General features: G+C 52.7%; 2 protein-coding genes across 3 annotated transcripts in view; one reads left to right on the plus strand and one right to left on the minus strand.

Moving 5' to 3' along the window:
• Positions 1-11878, minus strand: RTBDN (retbindin). The gene is made up of 7 exons (XM_036849209.1): positions 11805-11878; positions 8052-8187; positions 2110-2284; positions 1507-1573; positions 1282-1392; positions 716-812; positions 1-233 (listed from the first exon to the last, which is right to left on the minus strand). The coding sequence occupies exons 1-7, from the start codon at positions 11876-11878 to the stop codon at positions 6-8; spliced, it is 888 nt and encodes a 295-aa protein (XP_036705104.1). The 3' UTR covers positions 1-5.
• The window catches only part of MAST1 (microtubule associated serine/threonine kinase 1), a 25758-nt gene continuing 4913 nt past the window's right edge, over positions 6066-26910 (plus strand). Inside the window, exons 1-19 of one of the 2 annotated variants that reach the window (XM_036849208.1) lie at positions 6066-6130; positions 9824-9855; positions 11849-11937; positions 12413-12488; positions 14473-14551; positions 16407-16567; positions 16686-16761; positions 16934-17143; positions 18848-18949; positions 19053-19185; positions 19265-19332; positions 21963-22042; positions 22132-22340; positions 24607-24745; positions 24861-24993; positions 25130-25295; positions 25400-25501; positions 25666-25788; positions 26313-26422. In XM_036849208.1, coding sequence (XP_036705103.1) covers positions 6092-6130; positions 9824-9855; positions 11849-11937; positions 12413-12488; positions 14473-14551; positions 16407-16567; positions 16686-16761; positions 16934-17143; positions 18848-18949; positions 19053-19185; positions 19265-19332; positions 21963-22042; positions 22132-22340; positions 24607-24745; positions 24861-24993; positions 25130-25295; positions 25400-25501; positions 25666-25788; positions 26313-26422 — 2127 coding nt within the window. In that variant the 5' untranslated portion in view covers positions 6066-6091. Of the gene's footprint in view, positions 6131-9823; positions 9856-10003; positions 10188-11848; positions 11938-12412; positions 12489-14472; positions 14552-16406; positions 16568-16685; positions 16762-16933; positions 17144-18847; positions 18950-19052; positions 19186-19264; positions 19333-21962; positions 22043-22131; positions 22341-24606; positions 24746-24860; positions 24994-25129; positions 25296-25399; positions 25502-25665; positions 25789-26312; positions 26423-26910 lie in introns of those variants that run through there. The other variant, XM_036849207.1, reaches the window with a different exon arrangement.

Consider the following 26910-nt stretch of genomic DNA (forward strand, 5'->3'; position numbering starts at 1 on the left):
GCCCCCTAGGGGCCGCTTCCACTTCCACTGCCACTTCCGCTGCTCGCAGCGTCCAGGATCCAGGTGCGAGGGCGGCGGGAGCGCCGGAAAGTGGTTTCCCGGGCCCTCCGTGCGTGTCTGGGATGCGGCAGCACCGAGATGGAAATGTTGAGGCAGTGACCAGAGCCAGGATCCGCCACTGGTACCGCGTAGCCCAGAAATGAGCGGCAAAGTTCCGCTCCGTCAGCAAAAGTCTGGCGGGAAGGGGTGAAGTTTGGGTCCGAGTTGGTGGAGTCCAGATACCCTGGGGGCAGCGGCGCGATCTTAGGGCAGGAAATTCTCACCTCTAGGTCCTCCCGGGTGTCTGGGGGCAGGGCCATAGTGGGGGTGGGGCCTTGGGGAGTGCGAGTTCTTACTGGGTCCCAGGGGGCTCGGGTGGGGGAGAACCAGATTAAGGCTGGGGCCTTGGAGGAGACTCGGGTTTCTGGGCCTTCCAGGGGGACTGTGAATGGGCCTAGAGCAGAGACCGTCCTTTGGGGAGGGCAAATCCGGACTCAGTGGACCTTAGGGAGGCTACAGGCATATCCTACTATGGAGATTGGGCTGTGGAAGCGGGAAGGATGGGAGTGGGGGCCGTGGGAATGCCAGTCCGGACTCTGGGACCTAGACGGGTTAACCCAGGACATAGTGAGGGGAAGTATCAGTCTCTTCCTTGCTTCCTCTGTCCCATGCTCACCTGCCCATAGGTGGTGCAGCCAGGCTCGCAGCCCCTCTTTTCTAGGAGTGGGAGCCAAGTCGGGCTGCAGATGATATCACTTTCGCAGGTGACAAACCTGGGGATGGTGTGTGGAGAGAAGAAGATGGGTAAAGACTCCGCAGCCAAGTCCTAGTGGGATTCCTGCTCTCCAAGGCTTTGCCCCGGGTACGTCCCTTCCCCAGATCCAGGCACCGCCTCTTAGAACCACGCTCCTACAAAAGCCATCCCCCAGATTTCAGCCTGCCCCATATTCTCTAAACTTACCCAGGGCCCTGTCACTTCAGGCCTCATCCCTGCCGACCTCAGACCATCTATTCCAGGCCAGCCCCACCCTTTTAGCTTCTCTTTTCAATCAAGAGGCCCTCCCCTTAAAAAAAAAAAAAAGCCAGCTCCCTGGAAGGCCAGTCCTCCGTACTGCCAGTCTTAGCACAGGCCCCGTCCCTTTCTACCTAGCCCCTAAAGGCACGCGGAGGATCAAGCTGCAGAGCCCTCGTTCGGCCCCGCCCAAGCCATAGGCCACACCCCTCACGCCCCGCCTCTCCTACCAGGCATCGCAGAGCTCCGAGCAGAGAGGCTGTGTCTGGCGTACCCCCAATAGCAGCAGGTGGAAACGACTGCGGAGGGCAACCTGGAGGTGTTCCAGGAAGGATTCACACCTGGACATCGGGAGAGACAGGCCCGGATAGGTCAAGATGCTCAAGGGCTCTGTCCCCTGGTCGGGGCAACTGGAGCAAAGAACGCAAGGAAACACTGGAGGTGGCTGTACTTACCCGGGGCTCAGCTCCCCACAGCGCACTGAGACGATCCCAGGGTCCAATGCCTCTGGTGTGTTCATCTCTGAGGGACAAGAGAGTCATGGAGAAGGGGACTCCAGTGAGTTGCCGTCTTGGATCCTCAGGTAGGGTTAGGGAACCAAGGCTTGGGGTTCCTCTGAACGGGGAGACCCCGATTATATATGTTCTCCCAAACATAAAAGTGAAAGACACTTCGCTTGGGATGCAAATGGAGCTTCAAGAAATAATCACTAATCATAATCAGCTTATCATTTATGACATCCCTGGTGGTGATATAAATTCTCATATACTTACATATACTCCTTTACAACATCCTTATGAGGTAGGTCTATTATTTCTCCTCCTTTCTTAATGGCCCACCTGAGGCTCAGAGAGGTTAAGTGATTTGCCCAAGGTCACACATCTATGAAGTGGCAGAGTTGGGATTTGAACCTAGGCAATTTGTGCTGTTTAACCACCACTAGACCCAGGTGCCTCCTCCAGTCACCCTGAACCCCTCTCCAAAGGAAATTCTGGCATTGTTATGGTTGAGTTGGGGTTTCTGGATGTTAGAGTTTAGGCAAAGTCTGGGATGCTTACCTGCCAGGTGCAGCTGGCTTGTGCCCAGATTGGTTGCCAGCCTATGGTGTCTCTGGGATCTAGCTGGGAGTGGGTGGCTCCCTCCACAAGCCCCCAGCAGGATCCATGCCAGGGTCAGTTGCAGGGCCCAGGCCAGGCCCCTGGGTTGAGTGCAACCCCTGCAGGCCATGTCCACCTGAGATAAGAGTCAGCTGGGATACGGGGTGAGGTTCAGCTGTCCCTTTCTGGTAGCTCAGGGTGGCACTGTCCTGATGTGCAGCCAGGAGACAGTGCCAGGCAGAGCAGAGAATGGGCAGCTGGTGAGGAAGCAATAGCCAAGGACCCTCAAATCCCCGGGGGCCACCAAGGTCTGCCTCTGACCAAGGAGCACCCCCCCGCATCAGACTCATGTCCCCTCCATCCCTTCAGGTGCAAGTGCCCCCACCCCTGTTTGACGATGGTTCCCTTCCCCCACCACCCAAAGCGGGATCTCCCACCCTATGGGCCCTCAGGCAACCTCCTCCGTCCTCTAAAGGGACCTCCCCAGATCTTCCAATCCCCCCTTCTGTCCAGTAATTCCTCCTTCTCTTCTGCCCAGTCTCCTCCCTCCCTCTTGATCCCTGCTGGCCCCTTTCATGGTCACCTTCTCTCAGCCCACAATCAGCTTAGGGACTGCCACCCAGGGCTGGACCTCTGCACCCAAGCTTGGCTGTGGCAGGACTTGGATTCTGCCAGTGGGATCCAAAGGCCCCAGGGCAGGGGAAACTAGGGATCTGTGAAGACAAGGCAATTCCCTTCCCCTCTCTGCCCCCTCGGGCCACCCCTCACCTGTTAGCCGGACTGGAGTCTAGGGCACTGCTGAGACACCTCAGGGTCAAATCCAGGAAACAGCTGAAAGGGGAGTGGTTTGATGCAGGGGAGGGGTTTCCCATCGCCCCGCCCTCTGCTCCAGCTGACCAAAGACCAGAGGATCTGAGGCTGGTGTGTATATATCCTTGTGTTGAGCTTGTGGATTAAACTCTGTATATGTGTGAGGAGATGGATGAGGGTGTGTGTGTGTGGGATGAGGGTGTGTTTTGTGTCTGTGTATGTACTGAGTGGGTATGTGTGTTTGTTGCGTGAGGGTATGTTTATGTGGGTCTCTTTAGTGTGTGGTGTGTGTGTGTGTTCAAAATCTGGGTAAGAAGGTCTGTAAGTGTTCCAAGAGCCAAGTGTGTCCAGTTGAGTAAGAGTCAGATAATAAATGAAGGAGAGGGGGATGAAGGATGAGGATAGATGTCCTGCAAAAATATTGTGAATAGGTCACTAGATAAAGGTTACAGACCATGAATGTTGACAATGAGTGAACAAGAAGGTGTTGTCATGTGTGGAGAGGGTGTGGGACTCCATCTGAAATGTGTGTGTGTGTGTGTGTGTGTGTGTGTGTGTGTGCCCCTTTGCAGATTCTGTGAATTTGTGTCCCTGCAAACATTCCCTCAATTCATTCAACAAACATTTATTGAGCACCTAGTGTGTGCCAGGTTCTGGGGATGCAGTGTAGTGACTAAGACATAAAAATCTCAACCCTCATAGAGCTGATAGTTTAGTGGGGGAGTCCAGTAAGAAAAAACAGCCCTCTAAAATAAAATAAAATAGAAAAGAAAAGAAAAACAGCCCTCCAGTGGGTATGTGAGTGTGTGTATATGTGTCCATGTTTTGCATTGGGAGGATAATGTGTCTGTATTTTGGACAAGAGTTTGTGTGCAGCTGAGCTTCCTTTGGTTTGGGGACGATGAGTGTGTGCTTGTGTTGTTGAGTGTTTGTATGTATTGTTTGTGTGTGTCCACATTGCTGAGTGTGTGTATGTCTGTGTTTTCTAAGTACGTGTTTGCATGTGTGTTTGCAGAATGTGAGTTTATGTGAATATGTGTTTCTGTGTTTGCTGAGTGTGTGTTTGTATTCTGTGTTTATGTGTTTGCCTAGGACTCTCTGTGTCTATGTGCTAATTGCATATTTGCAAATGATTACATGTGTTTGTGAGTTTGTGTTTGCTGATTATGTGTTTGTATTTGCAGAATATGTGTTTTTGTGGAGTATGTGTTTGCAGGGTGTGTGAATGGGTATATCCGAGTCTGTTTGTTGAGCATGTGTTGGTACTTTCGCGTTTGTGTGTATGTTTGCACAGTGTGTGTGCGTGCCTGTGCTTGTAGAGTGTGCATATGTGTTTTTGTGAGCAATGACTACTACCACAAATCTCTCTCCCTCTTTTCTCGGACTAGTGCAGAGTTTTTGTCTGTCTCTTTTACTGATGTACTCCCAGAATCCAAAACACTACTTTGCACACAGTAGGTGCTCAATACCTGTTGAGTAAATTAATCAGGAGGCTTAGTCTCCTGGCCCCTCTGTGGGCACCCACTGATGTCCTGGAGGCTTCAGCAACCAGTACTCAGTGGACCTAGCCTTCCTCCGGTTCATCTTGGGGTAGTCTAGGGTGCTCGTGGGTCTCATCTGTCCAGCCTCTAGGTTGTGCCTCCCGACAACCCTTCCCCTCCCCTAACCTCCGCCCCCAACCTGAGCTCATATTTCAGCACTACGGACAGGAGCGCTAGAAATCAGCACCACGGAGAGCTCCCGCGGCAGCCGGCGGGAGAAGGGGCGGCAAGAGCGGTTTCCCGGCTTTGGACAGAGAAGTGCGAGGAACAGACTCAGCGAGATGGCAACACGAACATGCTGACAGAGACAGAGAGAAACGGACCGAGACAACTCAGGCAAAGGCGCAGAGATGAGTAGACAAGCGCCTGGGGAACACCGGGACCTAGACCTCGCTGTAGCCCCCTTTGACAGGCAGGGGTCGCTCCCGCCCAGTGACTGCGCCCTCCAGGGCCTTCGGGACAGTTATGGACTGAGACCCTTGGGAAGCCCCCAACCCACCATGCCCTCCAATGCCAAGATTGGCGTGGGGAGGTCTCCGACGCTTTTCACTACAACTAGGGGAAGCATGGTTGGCTTGGCCTCAGCTGCAGGAACACTGCGGGGGAGTGGTGAAAATCGCTTCGGCTGCCCTCCTCCCCAGCCACCAGCTAATCGTTCCTATAAATACGGCCCAGCCTGGCCTGGCTTCTTAATCCTGACGATGAGGGAGGGGATCGCTAGGGAAGGGGGCTGGTATAAGCATGTATATGTTTTTCGGAGAGGGCTTCTCCCGTAAGGAAGGGTCTCCTCAGTGCAAATACACACTCTGTAAGAGTGTATCTCCTTGGGATGTGAGGTCTCGTGGGTGGAGACAATTTCCCATAGAGAATATGGCTTTTGTGGGGTCTTTCACTGAGGGTAACCTCATCAAGCTCCCCAAGTGAAATATCACCCGCAGGGATCTTTCTCTACAGAAATGTCTCTTCTTTGGAGGGTGGGCTTTTGAGAGGAAGCGTCACCCCTCAGAGACCATCTGTTTTAGAAATGATTTTCAGGGTGAGAGGAGTTCCTGATTGGAGAGGGCCTCCCTATGGAGACTACCTCCCCGTGGGAATGTGTCTCTCTGAGGGGGTCACCGCGGGGAGGAGGTTGTCTGCATAGGGAATATATCTTAGTGAGAATGTCTCCTTTGGGGTGTTTCTTGGGTTGGGAGGCTACCCATGAGCATGTCTCTCCCCTGGCGTGTCTCTACAGGGGTCTCACGGTAGCTTGACTTCCCTGGGGGCATCTGCAGGCTCCTTCCCCCGCTTGCCCGCTCCACCCCACCCCCCACCCCCCAGCGCGGGCAGCCTTGGCCGAGGCCGGGCTCGGGCGCCCAGACGCAGTGACGACGCCGGGTCCGCCCAACTTTGCTCCGCCCCCGCCACCTCCCTGCCCTCCCCCCGCCCCCCCCCCCAGCCGCCGCCGCCGCCGCCGCCGCCGCGGTCCCCGCGGCTTCTCACTCCCTCCCGCCTCCCGCCTCCCGCCTCCCGCCTCCCTCCTCCCGCCGCCACCGCTGCCGCCGCCTCCCACCTCCCTCCCCGGGGCCGAAGCCTCTGCCGCCGCCGCCGCCATGGACGATTCGGGCCTGATTCGTCGCCGGAGGCTGCAGGTACACGGCAGCCCTGGCCCCGGGTGGAGGGGAAGGGGTCGGCGCCCTGGGGCGGGGCCCGGCAGGAGGCGGGAGAACTTACGCCAGGGTTGGCCCAGGCGCCCTCTCCCATGGCCTCGGGACGCTACCTAGGGGGAACGCGGTGGCCGCGCGTCCCGCCGCGCGGGGGACCCCGCCCCTCAGGGGCCGCCCAGGGATCCAGGGATCTGACAGAGGGGGATGCAGCCTACCGCTCCCCCTCGAGGATAACCCGAGGGGCGCCCGGCCCGTCAGAGGGGGAAGGGGCTGGGATCGAGGTCTTTGCCCTGGTGCCCAGCCAGGCTGGGGGTGAGGGGGCGCAGAACAAAGTTATTGCCCCAGGGCTCGCGCCCCTTGGGGCTGCCGGCGCCGCAGCAGCGGTAAACATGTTTGTGCTGCAGCCTCGCCCCTCACCACCCCAGGAGTCCCTTCCTGAGGCATGGCGACCCCCTGCGACCTCCACGCACCTGCTCGGCCACCAGGATTCTTCCTACTGCCCTAATTGGACAGGCATCTAGACAGCCTCCCTCCTCACTCTTCATTCCACCCCCCTCCACTACAACACTACGCCCCCCGCCCCCACTCCGCGATCCTCAAGTCCAGCCCAGCTTGTGGGTGGGCGGGAGCGATTTTTAGCTCTTTGCAGCCTTAGAAGATGTTGGTCTCTAGGCTGCGCAGGCGCAGGAGACGTGGGTCCACTGCGCGGAGTGGGACACTGAGGTTTGCTGTGGAGTGTGGGGAAGGCGGGGACAAATCCAGGCGTCAGGAACTCCCACATCCTAGATGGGTAGGGATTCTGAAGCTGAGAAGGGTTCTCTTCGGTCTGCAGCATGCACTTCTAAGGGTTAATACGGGGGTTCGGTGTTGGCCCCAAACTAACCCCAGAGAGGAAATTGATCAAAGCTTCACCCTAAGGTTTGCCTGGCATTTGGCCTTTCTGAGCCTCCTTGAAGCAGCCCCGAGCTAGGTAGTCTGGAGAAGTTTATATGAAGCCTAGAATGGGCCCAGTCTCAGGCTACATCCCTAGCCTGGAGCTTGGGAAGAGAAGGAGGCGATTCAAACCATCACCCAGGGGCCTCGTCCATTTTTGGGTGGGGCCATTTCAGAGGGCAGGAAGGACTTCCCCGGCGTCTGGATGATGCTGGAGCCAGACCTGAGTTTTAACCAGAGCCCACATGGGCTCTTCAGGTCTTCCCCGGATTTCCTTCCTTTCCCTGGGCTGGGTTAGGAGAACGGTTTCTGATAAAAGGGAGAGAGCTGCTGCAAAGCCAGAGCAAGTGCTGAAGCAGTTAGACTGGGTCCGCGCCGTCGGGTCCCCAGAAAAGGGCTGAAAGGGGCGGAGCCTGCATGGGGTGTGTCCCCGCCCCCTGGGCCGGCGCCGACTCCCATTGGCTCAGTTCCACGCGGGACTTAGCTCTCCCGCGCAAGACCACGCCCCCAGCCCGGGATCCTCCCACTCATCCACCCATCCTTCCCCAGGCTTCTTCTAGGCCGAGCTACCCCACCGAAGTCCTGCCCGAATCTCTTCCCTTCTGGCAGGGTTAACTACTTCGCAGCCTGAATACACTCTCACACACTGGTGCAACCCCTTAGGAGCTGTCCCACAACCACGGAGCGCCCAAGGGTCCCCTGTGTGCAGTTGGGATCGTACAGCAACCTAAGTTCGAATGCCCCGGCCGCAGGGCCGTCCGTTAATCACGAAGAGATGCAGAATCCGCTGGGCAGAGCAGCTCTGCAGCTGGGGATGGAAGTGGCGTCTGTTTACACGGACGCCAAGGATCCAAATCCTCTACCTCTCCACCTTGCCCCTTTCTTCGACCCTAAAATGTTTAGGGACGCTAGCAGATGGGGCTAGAGTCGAGGACTTTTCTAGGTAGCACTTAAAGGTCCCCCTGAGGCTCACCCTCGTAGGCCCATTGTACCCGAGTCTGGAGTACCGGGCTCCATGGCGGAGAAAATCCAGGTCTTGATTTTGATTGGGCCATTGCAGCCGCCTGGCCTGGCCAGCTGGTCCAAGGGGCGGCTCATTCAAGCTGATCCTGCAAAGACAGAGGGAAAACCTGGTATAGATTTCCGGTCACCCCTGGCTCAGGATGGCAGGGCTGCCAATCTGGACAGTGTTCCCTTTGACGCCGACCATCCGTCTGTCCTCTGTACATGGGAGTGTGAGGTCCCTCTGGCCCATCTTCTGCCATGCAGCATGTCCATCCACAATAACTCCTGTTCGTTCCTATGACCTAACATTTATTGAGCACTTACTATATGCTAGACACCATACTAAGGTGCTAGGCACCTGCATCATCTCACAGAATCCTCTAGAAGGAATGGACTATAGAAAGGTTATTTGCCAAGGTTATAAGTGGCAAAACTAGGATTTGAACCCGGGACTTTCTGCTATCAGAGATCCTAGAAAAATCCTAGAACACTCCTCATTTCTCCCTGGTTGGAGTCCCCACCAAAGGGCTTTTGGAACCCTTACCTGAATCTTTCTGCCTGCAGCCCTACCCAATCCCTTTTATTCACCTTAGCCTGTGGACACAGAACTGGGTGGAAGGTGATACCCCTTCTCCCCAGTGCTCTCAGAAAAGGGTCCAGACCTCTGTAATTTCTGGTCCCTGTAGTGGTTTCCTGTGTGCTTGACAAACAGAATGCAACCTTCTTCTGATGTGGACAGAGTTAATACCTACCTTTTTTTTTTTTTTTTTTTTTTTTTTTGCCACACCGTGTGGCATGTGGGTTCCTTGACCAGGGATTGAACTTGCACCCCCTCCACTGGAAGCACGGAGTCTTAACCACTGGACCACCAGGGAAGTCCCAATACCTACCAATGATTATCACTGCCATTACTGAAAAAGACCACCCAGCCATCACCTGATTCCCATGTCAAATCTCAGTTTGAGCCACCCTAACTATCCCCACCCAAACTCTGTGAATCTGATTGAGAGTGGGGTAGAACCATTGAGGTGTGGAGGAGTCATTCATTCATTCATCCAGTCATTCAACCTTTCATGCTTGAGCATGCCAAGTTTATTCCTGCCTCCAGGCCTTTGCAATTCCCTCTGCCTGGAATGCTCTCTCCACAGAGTCTCCCATGGCTGACTTTTATTTTTCAGCAACAAACCTAAATATCATCTCCACAGAGCAGCCCTCTGTAACTATCGTGTCCCCCTCCTAGCCCTTTTCCATCACATCACCTTGCTTAATTTTATTCATAACATTTATTTCTGTCTAAAATTATTTCATTCACTTCTACATTAATCTTGGTTGTCTGCTTCCTTCCTTTAAATGCTAGTCCCAAAAGGGCAGGATTTTTGTCTCATTCACTGCTGTGTCCCCAGTGCCTAGCACGGGGCCTGTCATACAGTAGGTGCTCAAGAAATATTTTTCAAATAACGACTCCTGGATGTTTTCATTTGCACAAACACATACTGAGACACCAGCTCAGGAGTCCTATAGGGGGCCCTCTGCTCTTCTCTGGGGGTCGGGAGAGGAATCACTCTGGTACCCTTTTCCCCTAGGAGCCCAGCCCTCACCTCATGGCCAAGGGCGCAGGTGACCATGCTGGTGAAGGACCTGTCCCATCCCACCTCTACCCCTCCAGGGGGCTGACAGGGCTTTTGGGCAGTGGCTACTGGTCCCCGCTGACCTCTATCCTTTTGCTTCTTTGCCTTCCAGAAAGATTTGCCCCTGCCCCGGAAAAGCAGCAGGTGAGCCCTGGGGAGAAATGCGCGGGGCTGGCCGCCCCTTCTCCGGCCCGGGTGGGGGCGCCAGGCGCGCGCGCGGGCGGGGCCAGGCGCGCTGGTGCCCTGCAGCGCCCCCTCCTGGCGGGCGGCAGCCGCAGGCCTTCCCCTCCCCCGCCCTACCCTGCCCGCTGCGGCTCCAGCCTCCGCCCCGCGCGTTTGCTCCCCGCGCCGCCGCCGCTGCCGCACCTGCCACCATGTCTCCGCCGCCGGGTCATGTCTGACTCTCTCTGGACCGCGCTTTCCAATTTCTCGATGCCCTCCTTCCCTGGCGGCAGTATGTTCCGTCGCACCAAGAGGTAGACCCCCGATCCCTCAGACCCTGACCTGGCCCTTCCCCCAAAGCCGCCCTCCGGCTGCTGCTGCAGGGCGGGGCCCGGGATGCTGCACCCGGTCCAGCTGCGCCAGAGGTGTTCGCTCGCGCCTTCCTGCCAGGGATGGGGCTGAATGGGGGGCAGTGTGGGCTGAGGCTGGGGGGACTGCACGCTAGAAAGGACCGCCGCGGGGGGAGGGGGCTGCGCCTGGTGGGGGATTGAGGCGCCTTTGTCTGATGGCGCTATGGGCTCCGGCAGCCCGGTGAGGGTAGGGGAAGAAGGGGAGGGTGGGGGGCTTAGCACCCTCAGAACAATAGCCGCAGCCTGGCCTCCCCCCACCCCCATGCCGCGTGCTCTGGCCGCGCGAATATGCTCAGTCACTGAGCCGGTGAGGGGGGTGTGTGCGAAGAGAATGCAGGGGCTGGAGGGTCCCTCTTTGGAAGCTGGGATCCTGAGGGGCAGAATGAAAGGGGGGTGCTTTTATCATAGCACAACCGCCTCCCAAAGAACACAGCCTCATACGAAAAATAGTGACACACAGCGTCACGCAGGACATGGTGTCACACACACATACACATACAACAGCCCTAGTGTCCCAGATACACCCGGGAGTTGCCACGCGTACCCAGCCATATGGTGGCCATAGGTCAGAGGCACGCACAGACACACAAGGGCACTCGCAGCATCACACAGACAAGTAAGCCCACAGGCACAGTGTAGTGTACACTCAGTAAGATGTCACATGCCTGGTGACCCACACACACAATTGTGCCATCTGAGATGAACACAGACACATGTGTGGCAATGACATCCGTGCAATGTCACAATATACGATATCACCTAAGCATGTCTTATGCTGTGTCACACGGATGATAGAATAACAGACACAGAATCTTGCAGAGTCGGAGACACACACAATATCACACGTTTTCACTCGTTTTCATCCATGTCACACACAGTGGTATGCTCAGACGTGCCCAGTGTCACAGGGTGTTAAACTCACACACAGTAGATGCCACACGGGAACACACATGGTGAATGTCACACTCAGACACAAGGACAGTATCTCATACAGACTCAGATTGCTACACAAAGACAGACACGTAGCAGAAATCATGCATCGCGCACACTTTACAGCACACAGTGGCACATCTAGTCATGGACAAGTGGCGTTACACTGTGTCATATAGACACACAAAGCCACAGGTCATGTCACACAAGATAAACCCAAGGACTGTCACACATGATGTCACACTAGGATGCTCCCAGGGCTGAATTCACACACGGGGTGCCACACCTGGATACACACAGAGAATGTCACGCAAGGACCCAAAGACACACAGACACTCAGTATCTCCATTGGTATCACGTGGACATGACTATCACTCCGTGACTGATACACTGTGCCATACATGGTCACACATGATCCACACCAGGAGTCTTGCACATACACAACACATACACATCCCATACACAGTCCTACCGAGGCCTCCACTGCCTCCTCCTCTGAGCAGTCCTTTGGGAGCACATCCAAGCACACACAGTTGGGAGACAGGTGGGGATCTGAGATGGGAGGGCCGCGGGTTGGGTCCACAAACTCACTGGGCTACGGCCGGGTCCGGCCCCTTGCCTCGCCTTCCCCGCAGCTGCCGCACCAGTAACCGGAAAAGCCTCATCCTGACCAGCACTTCGCCCACGCTGCCGCGACCCCACTCCCCACTGCCTGGACACCTGGGTGAGACAGGTGGTGGGTTTGTGGGCCAGACTAGAGGAGGCGTGGTCACAGGCGAGGGGTATGTCCATGCCACAGGAGGGTGGTCCAGAGTCTAGACGGAGAGGACCCGGATTGGACAAGGGGCGGAGCCATCCTTGTGTTGGCTTGGCCTGTCCGCAGGGGGACGGGCATTTGTGGGCGGAGGCCCAGGAGGAGCTTGATTGGAAAGGGGATGGAGCAGAAAGGAGGAGCCATACCTAAGGGGCGGGGCCACCCCGAAAAAGACGGAATCGGCCTGGAGAGGGGCTGGGCTGACTCGGTAGCCAAAACATTTTGAGAGGCAGGGCCACAGCTAAGGGGAGCTGTCCACCCATACATGGGTGGGATTAGACTAAAGAGGGGGCAAGCTGCTGTTTGGAACCCACTTCGAGGATCAGGAGGTTTGATGGGATTGCCTTCCATCCCAAGCCTGAAGATCCCTCTCTTTCCGCCACAGGTAGCAGTCCCCTGGACAGCCCCCGTAACTTCTCCCCCAACACCCCCGCCCATTTCTCCTTCGCCTCCTCCCGAAGGTGAGTCCCTCTCCCCAGGGCCCCAGAACCCTGGCCATACCCTCGCTACCCACCGTCTGGGCCACCATCTGTTCCCCTTCTAATTGCACCTGAGTCAGGCCTGAGGGACCCGCAGAGTGCCCCAACGTCATGGCGGGAACAGGCACCCAGCCTTAGGGGCGGGACCTATAAGAAGGCGGGGCCAACCACCAGTTCAGAACCAGGGAAGGGGCGGGGCTTCCTTTGCCGCGGAGCGAAAGCGCTTGCGCTATAGGACCTGGGTCTTAAGTCTCCCAAGCCTTGCTCGCCAGGCCAGGCGTTTCCGTAGCAACAGGACAGGGAAGAAGGGAGGAAGTGCGCAAGCGCAGGCTGCTTGATGCCCATCGAAGGACTTGGTCCATGACGTGGGGGAGGGCCCCTAGGGCTATTTCTCGAGGGCCCAAGAGGAGAAATCTCAGGTTTCCCTCCGGGGGTCTCTGGGTTTCTGGAGTGTCCCTAAGATGAATTTTCTGGGGGGTTTTGTCAAGATTGGGGGAGGAGGAGAGATTCTTTGAATTTTGAGGGGGAATCTTCGAGGAGTCACCAGGGTGTTTGGGCGGGTCTCTTTTTCTTTGAACTTTATTCATTCTAAAAACGTTGTCTGAACAACTGCTGTGTTCTGGGAGCTGGGATATGGGGTGAACCACATCCTTTCTCTATCCTTGGAGTTGAGTTGGGGAGGCAACGCAGATCACCGCAAAGCCTGGTGAAAGCTGTGGGGTGGGAGTCACAGGAGACTGTGGGGACAGAAGACGGCTCCCTTGGAAGAGTGGGGATTCCCTTCGACCGTGGAATTCAACTGAGGGCAATAGGGAGCCAGAAAAGAGCTCCAAGATTGGGCCGGATGTGGTTACCTACATGGAGGGTGAGCTGGGAAGCAGGTGAGCTGAGCGAGGTCACTGCCTGGAGAGAGGAGTCCAGTGCATTGGAGTGTGTGTACATGTGAGTGTGCAATCTGTGTGCTGATGTGGATGTGTGTGAGTTTGTGAGGCTGTGAATATGGGAGGCAGCCCATGCCTGTTCTTGTATCCATGGGTGTGTATCAACGTGTGAGTGAACGTGTGTGACTGTGCACTTCTAGGGTTGTAAATGTGTGTGTGAATAGCTGAGGAAACATGTACCTCCATGTGTATCTCCATGTGAATGTGTAATTTGTGTGGGAGTGTGAATGAGTGTGTGGCTCTCTGAGAGTTTGAATGTGTGACTGAGTGCGTGAGGGTGTCTTCAATGTGTGTCACGTGAATGTGAAAGTCTAGAGTGTGTGGGGGAGTGTGCGTGTATGTCAGAGTGTGAGTACCAGGTCTCTGTAAGTATATGTGTCTATATGTGAGTGTACGTCTCTTTTTTCATGTATGATTTTGTGTTAGCCTGGAAACATGTGATATTTGGGTCCATGTATGGAACAGTGAATGCATGTGAGTGTCTGTGTTGAAGAGTCACGTGGTGTGAATGTGTGTGACTTTCAGTGTGTGAACTCAACCGTACCAGTAACAGTAATACTAACGGATGTAGCCATGAGAGTGATTGTGTCTATGGGAGCATGTGTGTGTGTGTGTGTGTGTGTGTGTATGAGGAAGGAACATTTCTTCTCTGAAAAGACCCAAGTGATCTTCCTCTGAGAATTTTCTCGTGGGGGGGGTCCTCTAGCGGTCATCTTTTGGGGTCCCTCTGGGATGACTTCCTTGAGTGGGCTTTTCACTTTGGGGGCTTGTTTGGCATGAGGGTGACAGGAGAGAAGCATAATGGGAAGGAGCAGAGGAGACTGATCTTTGCTCCAGGTCCCGGGTGCCTGGCTGGAAGACTTCCTCTTTACCTCCTTGACTCTGAGGGACTTCAGGAATCTCAGAGTGCAGATGTATTCCCCCACCTCCTGCTCTGGCCATGGCCAGTGGTTTCTCTCACACCCTGAGGAATGGGGCTGTCTGGTGGGGCCTGGCGGCCTCTGAGCATGTCGGCTGGGTTCCAGGGCGGACGGACGCCGTTGGTCTCTGGCTTCACTCCCTTCGTCTGGCTATGGCACCAATACACCCAGCTCCACCGTCTCGGTGAGTGTGGCAGGCGGGACCGGTGGGTGGGAGCCGCGGGGGGCCGGCTGGACTGGCCTAAGTGAGAGCTTTGGGTTTCTCTTGTTCTCCAAGGGTGTCATCTGTCCATCTCTTAGTGAGTTACAAGTCCCCTCCAAGGTCCTGTTCTCCATCTTCAACATATCTTCTTGGGGGTCCTACTTACCTCGGAATTATTTTACAGATAATGACATTAAGGCTCATGTGTTAAGCCAACTGCCCAAGTGTCTGCAGCTGGCCAGGGCCAGGACACACCCCTTTCACCCAGAGCCCATTTGCTCCCCCACTGCAGTACCCAAAGTCTCTCTCTCCATCTGCCCCCTTTTCTACCTGTCTCTCTGGTTCGCTCATCCATACATTGGTATGATGTTCAGCAGACATTTATCACATGACTGTCATGTGTGTGGGGCTCTACAAGCTGGGCCAGGGCCCAAGGATTCACAAAGCCCTCATGGGAGGAGACAGATCAGTAAGAAGGCATTTATAACTCGGGGTGCTGGGGTGGTCAGAGCTGTGATGGGGGTAGCATAAGACAAGGTGATGATAGCAGAGGGGAGGCACCTGACTGAGCTGGAGGGAGGGTCAAAGAAGGTTTCCTGGAAGAGGTGGCATTGAGCCAAGACAAAGGATCAGCAGGAGTTTGGCAGGTGGAAGAGGGAGGGAAGGGTGTTTCAGGAAAGGGGAGCAGCATGTGCAAACTCCCAGAGGCAACAGAGAAATTTCACATTTAGAAAGGTGAAAATAGCCTTGTGTGGCTGGAGCTTTGGGTTGGAAGTGGAGGGATGGAGGTGAGGCAGGCAGCAACCCTCATAATGCTGGGACTTCTTGGACAGGATCGTGAGGTGGATTTTATTCTAAATGCAGTGGGAAGACATAGAAAGGCTGTTTTGCTTTATATTAAATTAAATTAAAATTTCAGTCTGACCTACTGATTCTGTAAGTCATAGATTATGTGCACTGAAAAGATTAATAGATAATGATGGGATAGGGAGTTTTAAGCAAGGAAGTGAGTGATATCATGTTGAAAAAGATCATTCTGCCTGCAGAATCAGGTGGCTGTCCTTGTGTTTCTCCACTGATGTCTGTGGGTCTGTGTTTGCCCCAACTGCATGCCAGGCCCTGACTGGGGCCAAACAGAACCAAATCCCTGCCCTGGAGGAGCAGACGGCAATAACAAATAAGTCATAAAGATGTACAGTAGTAAGTAAGGAGATAAGAAGTCAGCAAGAAGAAACGAGTTGGGGCAAGGAGAGGGAATGATGCGTGTGGTCAGAGGAGGCCTCCCGAAGGGTGACTTTAAAGCAAAGACTTGAAGGAGAAGTGATCCATAGTAGATGTGTGACAGACAGAGGGAACAGTCAGTGCAAAGGCCCTGAGGCACTAGTGTGCCTGGTTTGTTCAAGGACCATCAAGGAGGCCTGTGCAGCTGAAGCAAAGCAGGTGAGGGGGAGAGTGGGAGGAGGTGATGGCAAGGAGACAGGATCAGATCTTGCAAGACCTTGTGGGCTGTGGGGAGGACTTAGGCATTCACCATGAGTACGGTGGGAGCCATGGAGAGTTCTGAACAGAGGAGGCATGAGACTTGACTCAGGTTTTCACAGGCTCCCTCGGGCCACATTCATGTCTGTGTCACTGTTCTCATCTGTGTCTGTCCCTGCTCCCCCGCCCCCCTCTGTTGCCAGGAATCCCAAGCTGAGCCTTGGGATCCAAGGATCATAAGCCAGGTACAGATTCTGGCCTTGCTCAGTGGCCCGCCAGCCGCGGGGGTCCCAGACCAGGGTCCCGAGCTGTGGGGGAATCGTGGTGGCTCTGACCCCGGCCCCGCCCCTCCCCCCAGTCTTCCTGCTCCTCCCAGGAGCGCCTGCACCAGCTGCCCTACCAGCCCACCGTGGACGAGCTCCACTTCCTCTCCAAACACTTCGGCAGCACCGAGAGCATCACGGATGAGGATGGTGGCCGCCGCTCCCCTGCGGTGCGGCCTCGCTCGCGGAGCCTCAGGTGGGCCTGCATCCCCCTCCCCGTCCAAGCTGGTGGGTCTGGGGCTCATGCCCTGCGAGATGCCTGTCTGCAGTTTTGGAGGTAGGTGACTGGACGCGATGGGCTTCTCTCTCCGCAGCCCCGGGCGCTCTCCCTCCTCCTACGACAACGAGATCGTGATGATGAACCATGTCTACAAGGAGAGGTTCCCAAAGGTGAGGCGGGGCAGGGGGTGGCTGCAGGGAAGCGGGGCGGCCGGAGCCCTCGCTCGCCTTAGCTCCGCGCGCCCCCTGGTGGCCGGCGCCGCGCCGTGCAGGCTTTGGCAACCACTGCCTCCGGGCTGAGCCCCGCGCCGGCTTCCCGGCCCTGCCTCCGTCCCTTCCGCAGGCCACCGCGCAGATGGAAGAGAAGCTGCGCGACTTCGCCCGCGCCTACGAACCTGACAGCGTGCTGCCGCTGGCCGATGGCGTGCTCAGCTTCATTCACCACCAGATCATCGAGCTGGCCCGGGACTGCCTGACCAAGTCCCGCGACGGCCTCATCACCACCGTATACTTCTACGAATTGCAGGAAAACCTGGAGAAGCTGCTGCAGGACGTGAGTGCACCAGGAGGCCGGCCACACCTCAGGCTCTGAACCCCCAAATCAGGCTCAATGGCCCCATACTTTCCTTCACCCCACATCCATTCAGGGGGCGCCTACCACGTGCCAAGGGGCTAGTGTGGATTGAAGGGTGGAGGAGAAAGACTAAAGCCCCGCTCTAGGTCGGATGGAGGAAGCAGGAATTTATATATATACATATATATTTCACAAAATGCACCTTTTGCCTTTATTTCATCAAAATCACTATATTGTTATAACCAAGATTTTCACATAATTTGGTGATATTGACAGTAATAATTTAAAAGTTTCTTTTATTTTTTCACTGTTTTAATTAATTTTATTGGAGTACAGTTGATTTTCAACTTTGTGCTAGTTTCTGCTGTACAGCACAGCGAATCAGTTATACATATACGTATATCCACTCTTTTTAGATTCTATTCCCATATACGTCATTACAGAGTACTGAGTAGAGTTCCCTGTGCTATACAGCAGGTTCTTATTAGTTATCTATTTTATACAGTTATCTATTTTATATGTCACTCCCAATCTCCCAATTTATCCCTCCCAACCTCCCAAACAGGAAGCAGGAATTTAACATCCTTCACCTCCTTCAGGTCTTTACTCAAATGCTACCTCCTCAGATGGCATCAGGACTGAGACTAGGATGAGGCAGGTGATTTTTTTCCCCCTTCAGAACATTAATTATTGAAAAAGTTGAAAAAAAAAGGTATGTTAAAACTTAACATTAAGTTTAAATATTTTATTTATAATTAAACCAAAATTTGTTATAATTTAACTTTCCTGGTTTTAATGGAAACGAACTAATCAACAATACTGTTTTCATTAAAATCATTAATCATTTGAAAAACATAAAAACATGTAGAGATGGTCCCACACGTTTCCTTTTGATTCAAGCTCCAGTATGGTTTGGCCCAGCCCTCTGGGATCCTGTCCTTATTTAAATTTTTCTGGGAATTCCCTGGCGGTCCAGTGGTTAGGACTCGGCGCTTTCACCGCCAGGGCCCAGGTTCAATCCCTGGTCAATCCCTGGTCAGAGAACTAAGATCCCACAAGCCTCGCGGCCAAAAAATAAACAAATAAATTTTGCTTATCATTTTTTTCTGCATTAATTTTTATTTTTCAAATAGTGCATTAAAATATTAGTTATCTTGAAGACTGAGGTTTTTGGTGTCCAAGGTGACTGCCTCATTTGCCTCACCATAGTCTTGACTTTGATGGGCATGATAGATAAATTAATATGTGGCCTGTTTGATAGGAAACAGGAACAGGAGAGTAGAGTAATGGCGATTGAGAGTCCTACCAGGTAGTGGGGTGTGATTTTGGATTGGAGGGGTCAAGGCAGGCCTCCATGAGGAGTTGACAACTGAGCAAAGACCTAAAGGAGGAGAAGTAGGAAGCCATGCAAGGATCTGAGGAGAGAGCATGCCAGGCAGAGGGATTTTTAACTCGGCCTGGATTATAGAGCTGTTTTGAAGATGAATTGAGTGAGTGAAGGTTTTAGGACCATGTTTGCTATAACAATAATGATTATTTTTACCATGTGGCCTGGGCCTCAGTTTACTCATCTGTAAAATGGGACAACAGCAACAGTATTGTCAATTCCTGTGGGGATGGGAGAGAAACCTGGCTCAGGAAAGGCACCTGTGAACCACACCCCCACTATGCCCTGCATCCCAGGCCTATGAACGTTCCGAGAGCTTGGAGGTGGCCTTTGTCACTCAACTGGTGAAGAAGCTGCTCATTATCATTTCACGCCCAGCGAGGCTGCTGGAGTGCCTGGTAAGGGGGCTGGACATGGGCAGGGGGCAGTTGGTGGGGGACGGGGGAGGGGTTGGCTGGGACACCTTGGAGTTCACCCTGAGCGCACCCTGCCTTGCCTCAGGAATTCAACCCCGAGGAGTTCTACCACTTGCTGGAGGCAGCCGAGGGCCATGCGAAGGAGGGCCACCTTGTCAAGACGGACATCCCCCGCTACATCATCCGCCAGCTGGGCCTCACCCGTGACCCCTTTCCAGGTGCTGGCTGCTGGGTGCAGGGGACTGTGGGTGAACCAGCTGGGACCCCAGTCTCTACTCACTCTCATTCCCTTCCTAGATGTGGTACACCTGGAGGAACAGGACAGTGGCGGCTCTAACACACCTGAGCAGGACGACCTCTCTGAGGTAAGGCCAGGTGGCCCAGCAGGCAACACTCTGGGCTGTCCCGACTGGTCGGGGCTCACCTCCTGGCTCTTTGTCCTCAGGCTGGGTGGACCTCTTGGTCCCCACTCTGAGCCTCAGTTTCCCCAACTCTAAAATGCGTTAATAATAGCTCTTCCTCCGTAGGCTTTTTTCTTTTCATGGTAAAATACACATAACATTGTTATTTACTACATTCACAACGTTGTGTGGCCATTACCTCTGCCTAGTTCCTGAACATTTTCATCATCCCAAAAGGAAACCTTGTACCCATTACACAGTTCCTCCCCATCCTCCCTCCCCCACAGCCCCTGGCAACCACTGATCTGCTTTCTAGATCTTTCTGTCTCTATGGCTTTGCTGATTCTGGATATTTCATATAAATGGAATCATTCACTCTGTGGCCTTTGGTGTCTGGCATAATGTTTTCAAGGCTTATCCATGCTGTAGCATAAATCAGTACTTCATTCCTTTTCATGGCTGAATAAAATATGCCACATTTGGTTTATCCATCGTGCATCAATGGACATTTAGGTTGTTTCCATCTTTTAGCTATTGTGTGAATAGTGCTGCTATGAACATTTGTGTACAAGTATTTGTTGGAACAACTGTTTCAGTTCTTTTAGGTACATAACTAGGAGTGGAATTGCTGGGTCACATGGTAATTCTATTTTTAATTTCTGGAGGAACACTGCATGGAGTTTTGAGTGGGTTGAGTGTCTCTGTGTGTTAACAGCTCAGCATAGTAAAAATTACTATAATTCCACCCCCCAGGCCAACCACACTTGGTAGATGTTCCACATATCTGGTGGAGATTGCCCACCATAATGGTCATGCATGTGTTTCCTCTGAGCTGCCTAGTGTTTTCAAAAATGTGAAACAAAATATAGAAATCAGAAGATTAAAATTAGAATCTGGGTTTGTGCCTTTTTTGAAAAATTAGAAGTTCTGACAATACTGTGATGGAACCAGCTGGCATTGAGTGGCGGCTGGCCTATGATATGGGGTATCTGCACCCCAGTCACCCATGGCTCTCACCTGGTATGCCTGGCCCCTGAAGGCATTTGGATTTGTGACCTTTGTTTCAAATTGTGTCTAAGAATTCACACATACATACACACACATCTGTCATATATATATATTTTTTTTAAAAATCTCATTATACATGCCATTTGTTTAATTTTTTGAATAGGTAATGGAATGACATCACTCAAAAGTCTAAAACTCTAAAAAGGTATTTATCTTTAATTGTTGTTTGTAGGATCCTATGTAATTCCATTCAATCAAACTTGTGAATTGAGTGATTCAAATCTTCCATCTTCCTATTCATCTTTTTTTTGCCAGATTGATCTGATAGTTTCTGAGAGCCATGTGTTAAATTCTTGTTTTGAGTAATTTCTCTTTGTAATTCTGTCAATGTTTGTGTCAGACTCTTTTGGGCTACATTTTTAGGAGTGTAGAGTTCAATATTTTTATATCTCATACATCTTTTTGTGAAATATTTATGTAATAAATCTCTTGTCCCTAAGAAAAACAAATATTACTTTTAAAAAAGGCATACAGTGAAAAATCTTATACCCACTCTTGTCCCCCACATCCCTTTTACCTCAAATATGATTATATTTTGTCCCCTTTTTTACACAAAAGCATACAGTAATATTGTTCCTTGTCCCCCTCCCCATTTAACAAAATACTTTGGAGAACTTTCTAATAAGTGTACAGAGATATTCCTCATTTTTAAAATGTACAGGACTTCCCTGGAGGTCCAGTGGTTAAGACTCCATGCTTCTACTGCAGGGGGCACGGGTTCGATCCCTGGTCGGGGAACTAAGATCCTGCATGCGGTGCAATGCAGCCAAAAACAAAACAAAACAAAACAAAACAGCGGTACAATATTCCTTTAGATTATATCCCCTCATGTGTTTATTTAACCAATTTCCTATGTATGGATTTTTTCCAGTCTTGCAATGAGCAGGATAGTACATATGTCATTTTTCACATGTGCAAGCATATCTGTAGCATGAATTCAAAAGTGAAATTGCTGGATTAAAGGGAACATGCATTTGTAATTCTGATATACACCCAGGTACCTTTCATGGGGGCTGTACCAATTTATACTCCCAACAGCAAGGTATAAAAGTATCTGTTTCCCCACAGCTTTGCCCACAGAGTGTCAGCTTTTTGGATTTTTTTTGCCAATCTTCTGAGTGAAAAATGGTATCTTGGGGTAGTTTTAGTTTGCCTTTTTGTCATTATGTGTGAGGTTTAACATTTTTTCACATGGTTAAGAGCTCTAACTCTAGTTCACATATCTTGCCTATTTTTTCTCTTCAATTGTTAGTTTATTTGTTGATGTCTGAGAGCTCTTTATATATTAGAGTGATTAGCCATTTTGTAGGTTTCTTTCCTAATGGAGAGACGTTAGTTATCAATATATGACTTCAGTGTCAGCCAGTCTTGGGTTCAAGTCTTGACTTTGTTACTCCCTCACTGTGGCACTTGGATGAAGGACACACCCACCCCCTCTGTGCCTCAGTCTCCCCATGTGTTAGGTGGAATAACAAGAGTGCCAATCTCATGATGATGATGGGGTGGTCTCCATCTTTCCCCTGCAGGGCCGAAGCAGCAAGGCTAAGAAACCACCTGGAGAGAATGACTTTGAGACCATCAAGCTCATAAGCAATGGTGCCTACGGGTGAGCCACCCGGGGCTCTGGCGGGGGGAGGGTGGCGGAGGCCGGGTGTCTCAGAGGTGATGGCCGGTCCTCGCTCTCTCCCCCTGCAGCGCTGTCTACCTGGTGCGGCACCGGGACACGAGGCAGCGCTTCGCGATGAAGAAGATCAACAAGCAGAACCTGATCCTGCGCAACCAGATCCAGCAGGCCTTCGTGGAGCGCGACATCCTCACCTTCGCTGAGAACCCCTTTGTGGTCGGCATGTTCTGCTCCTTTGAGACCCGGCGGCACCTCTGCATGGTCATGGAATATGTGGAAGGTGTGCCTGCCTGCAGGGCTGCAGGGAAGATGAGGGGCTGCTCGCTAGTCAGGGCTGCTGGGGGTGGCCTGCCTGAGTCCCAGTCACCAAATTAACTACCCACCTGTATGTTTATCCAGCCATTTATCCATCCAGTCACTGATCCTCCATTCCATCTGTTTATTTATATCCAGCCGTCTATTGATTTATCTTCATTTCTCTTCACTGATTTATTTTCATTTCTCTCAATATAGATACATCCATCCAATTATCCATCCTTCCTTCATTTCATCTATTCATTTGCTAATCCATCTGTTTTTCTATCCATATATCTATGTGCCATCTCTCCATCCATCCATCCATTTGATTATCCGTCTGTTTGTCCATCCATATTTCTGTTTATCCATTCCATCGTTATTTATTTTATTCAAGTATAGTTGATTTACAATATTATATTACATCTATTTTTAAAAATTAATAGACTTCATTTTTTAGAGCAGTTTTAGGTTTATAGAAAAATTGATTGGACAGTACTGAGAGTTCCCACATATTCGCTTCCCCCCCACCCCCAGTTTCCCCTGTTATTTACATCTTGTATTAGTGTGATACATTGGTTACAATTGATGAACAAATATTGATACATAATTATTAACTAACGTCCGTAATTTATATTAGGGTTCATTGCTTGTATTGTACATCTATTTTCCATCGATCCATCTTTTTCTATATCTAGACATTCATTCATCTATTTATTCACCTAACTACTTACCATCCATCTATCCAGCAATACCTATTTACCTATTTATTAATCCATCAGCTATCCATCCCTCTTTCTATCCATCCATTTACTGTTCTTAGTTTGATTCATTCATCCAAACCTCCATTCTAGCAGCTATCTCATTTTATCTAGCTAGCTATTTAAATCCATCTATTCATCCACAATTCATCCATCAGTTTATCTGTCCATTTACCATCCATCCAATCATCCAACCACCAATGTATAAGTTTTTCACCTGTTTATCTATCCATCCCCAATATTAATCCATCTGTCGTCCAAACAGACATGTACTATGGTTATTAGGACACACACATGATCTCACAGGGCTACAACTGTGCCACTTCCGAGCCTTAATTGACCATTCAGTCACTCAACAGGTGTCCCCTCATCATCTCCCTCATGCCACATGCTGTGCTGGGCGCTGGTGGATACCCAGACAGACACACTTTTCCCTCATGTAGGTAACATTCAAGTCTGTATAAACATACAATAAACAAGAAAAATAAGCTAAAAGAGACAAGGTTGTTTCATATAGTGAGGATGGCAACAAGGGATATAAGGCTCAAGAAGACCATGGCCACATGGGCACTTTATTCTCTGCATAAGTGTGTGTCAGGATTATCTGGTGGCCAAATTCAGATTCCCTGGCAGTCCAGTGGTTAGGACTCCATGCTTCCACTGCAGAGGGCACGGCTTCAAGAGTCTGATTCATCAGTTTCTGACATAGATAAATCTGGCTCAAGAGGAAAAAAGGAAAGAAAGAAATTTATTGACTTGTGATAGAAAAAAATCCATGTCACCTTCAGGAATGGCTGTATCTAGGTGCTCAAATCATGTCATTAGTAATCGCTCCATATTTTGGCTCTGTGGACTTCCCTTTAAATAGGCCCTGATATAGTGAGGTTACTATCCAACAGATTCCAGTTTACATTCTATGAACTTAGTAACCTTTGTGAAAAAAGAGGGAAAAGTCATTGGCGCAACTTGGGTTACATGCTGACTCAGCTGTTAAACCTGGAAGGAAATCTGGCTCTTGTAAGAAAAAGGAGAAATGGACACCGAGAGAGACTAAAATATGAATGCTGCTTGCAGTAAATCTGGTGGGGGCAAGTAATTTATATATTAAGGCCCCGGACCCTCAAGGTTGAGACTCCAGATCAAGGGCCCAAACTCAGTCGATAAGCAGGCAGCCTTGGCCCAAACCAAACCTTACCTCCACCATCAACTCCCTGCATGACCCAACCTCTCTCTGAGTCTCAGTCCCCTCCTGCGTAAAATCAGCTGATTATACTGACATTGGAGAATGGCTAAGAGGACAAGAGAAGCCTGGTAGAGGGCAGTCCCTGTGCAAGCTGGGGAGAGGGAGACCCCTATCTAAGCCTCAGTTTTCCTTAGCTATAAAATTGGGGCAATGTGAGATGGGGACTTGGTACTATGGTGCATGTTGAGTGCTCAGCTCTGAGCCAGGGGTACCTCCCTCTTCACGTGGGCCTATTCCTTCACCCCCAGGGGGGGACTGCGCCACCCTGCTGAAGAACATTGGGGCGCTGCCTGTGGAGATGGCCCGCATGTACTTCGCTGAGACAGTACTGGCGCTCGAGTACTTGCACAACTATGGCATCGTGCACCGCGACCTGAAGCCTGACAAGTGAGCCTTGACCTTTCCCATCACTCCTTCCCTGCCCCTCGGGAGGCCCGGGCATGGAAGGGCCAGGAGTGAAGTGGATAGTCCTCGCCTCTAAGACCTCAGTTTGTTTCTGCAGCCTCCTTATCACCTCCATGGGGCACATCAAGCTTACGGATTTTGGCCTCTCCAAGATGGGGCTTATGAGCCTAACCACCAACCTATATGAGGGCCACATTGAGAAGGACGCCCGGGAGTTCCTGGACAAACAGGTGTGTGTGCGGGAGTGGGGGTCACTTCGGGTGGAGTGACCCGGCAGGACTGTGGGGCCCAGGGCCTGGCGGGGGACACTGCTCCCCCGGGAGGCCCCTCCTGTGGCCAGGGCGTGGGCTGACGTCCTGCCCCCAGGTGTGTGGGACCCCAGAGTACATCGCACCCGAGGTCATCCTGCGCCAGGGCTATGGCAAACCGGTGGACTGGTGGGCCATGGGCATCATTCTCTACGAGTTCCTGGTGGGCTGCGTGCCCTTCTTTGGAGACACACCTGAAGAGCTCTTTGGACAGGTCATCAGTGGTGCGTGCCTCCGCGGTGGGCAGGCAGGGGGCACGGAAACATGGGCTGGCCCAGGGCCTCATGGACTCCAAAAGCGAACCCCAGCCCTACACCTTGCTCTGCAGATGACATCCTGTGGCCCGAGGGGGACGAGGCCCTGCCCACGGATGCCCAGAACCTAATATCCAGCCTCCTGCAGACCAACCCCTTGGGCCGGCTAGGGGCAGGTAAGGGGTCGCAGAGAATCTGAGCTGGGGAGTCTGTTGTCCGGGAGCAGGGCTCCCAGCGCTGTGTCCCTGGGCCGGAAAATGGGTGGGGAGCTGGGCTGCTTGGCTGGCCATAGCTGTCGCGAGAATCCCCTCCCCTACACCCTCCACCCCTTCCTCCCCAGGCGGTGCCTTTGAGGTGAAGCAGCACAGTTTCTTTCGAGACCTGGATTGGACAGGGTTGCTGAGGCAGAAGGCCGAGTTCATCCCCCACCTGGAGTCCGAGGATGACACCAGCTACTTTGACAGTGAGCGGGCACAGGGTGTGGGATCCTTTGAGGGAGCGCTTGCATATGGCCTGGGCTCGGACCCAGCTGGGTAGGAGACTAGCCCCTTAGACGAGAGGAGAGGGCTGAAGTTGTGACGAGAGCGGGGCTTGGCATAGGGGCGGGGCTCAGTCTGAGAGGAAGGTAAGAAAGGAAGCTGGGGTAGGGGTGGGGCCTGGACAGGAGTAAGTTCTAAAATTGGGACTGGACCTAGGTTACGAGGCGGTGCTAGGACGCGGAACTAGGCAAGAGCCTGGGCTGGCGGAGGCGGAGCCAGGGTGGAGAGCGCCTTCGGTGCAATCTGGGGATGTGGCCTCCGTGGAGGCGAGGCTAGACGAAGCCTCAGAGAGTGGGACAGGGACCCAGCGAGGGGGCAGGACCTAAATCTGATCCGAGAAAGGGGCAGGGTCGTGGCCGGGCCTGCAGGACCCGAACCTGGCTCCCGGGGGAGTGTGATTTGAGGAGTGGACCCATGCCCGCGGTCACGACCCACACCTCCACTCCAGCCCGCTCAGACAGGTATCACCATGTGAACTCCTATGACGAGGATGACACGACGGAGGAGGAGCCTGTGGAGATCCGCCAGTTCTCCTCCTGCTCCCCGCGCTTCAGCAAGGTGAGGCAAGGCGGGGATAGGGGTGCGGTGAGACCGTTGGGAGGTGGGACCTGTGTTTAAGTACGGGATGGAGGTGGGCCTGAAGTGGCCAGGGGCTGAGGAGGCTATGGGGAGCAGGGTCCAGGCCCAAGGTCTCAGACTAGAGAAGTTACTGAGGCGGCGAGGATCTGGGAGTGATGAGGCTTGGGCGGGGTGGGGGCGGGGAGGGGAGGCAGCATGGTCTTGGAACCGACCTTTGGCATTGAGTGGAATCTAACGGGAGCCTGGACAGTTGTGGAAATGAGGACCCATAGTGGGGCGGGGCTAGATCTGGACGGGGCGGGGTCAGGGCCTGGGGATAGAGAGAATGAGCAGTGGGGGCTGGGCCAGGCCTTGGCGAGGCTGAGCAACGTCTCGCTTTGAAGAACAGCACTTAGCGGGCGTGCAGGACCTGCCTTGGGCGAGGGCACACATAATTGGGCGAGGCCTGGAGAGGCGGGGCAGGAAGG

Source organism: Balaenoptera musculus, chromosome 3 (assembly GCF_009873245.2).
Source record: "Balaenoptera musculus isolate JJ_BM4_2016_0621 chromosome 3, mBalMus1.pri.v3, whole genome shotgun sequence".
NCBI classification, from domain to species: Eukaryota; Metazoa; Chordata; class Mammalia; order Artiodactyla; family Balaenopteridae; genus Balaenoptera; species Balaenoptera musculus.

Bases quoted from the DNA above. Each gene is read 5' to 3' on its own strand.
- RTBDN (XM_036849209.1), bottom strand. From the start codon at position 11,878: ATGAGGCTTTTCCGGTTACTGGTGCGGCAGCTGCGGGGAAGGCGAGGC. The intron at 8,188-11,804 runs GTGAGTTTGTGG...CTGTCTTTGCAG, and splicing joins CCGGACCCGGCCGTAGCCCA to GATCAGCTTGAATGAGCCGC. The intron at 2,285-8,051 runs GTGAGCCTCAGG...CTCTTATCTCAG, and splicing joins GGTACAATGGGCCTACGAGG to GTGGACATGGCCTGCAGGGG.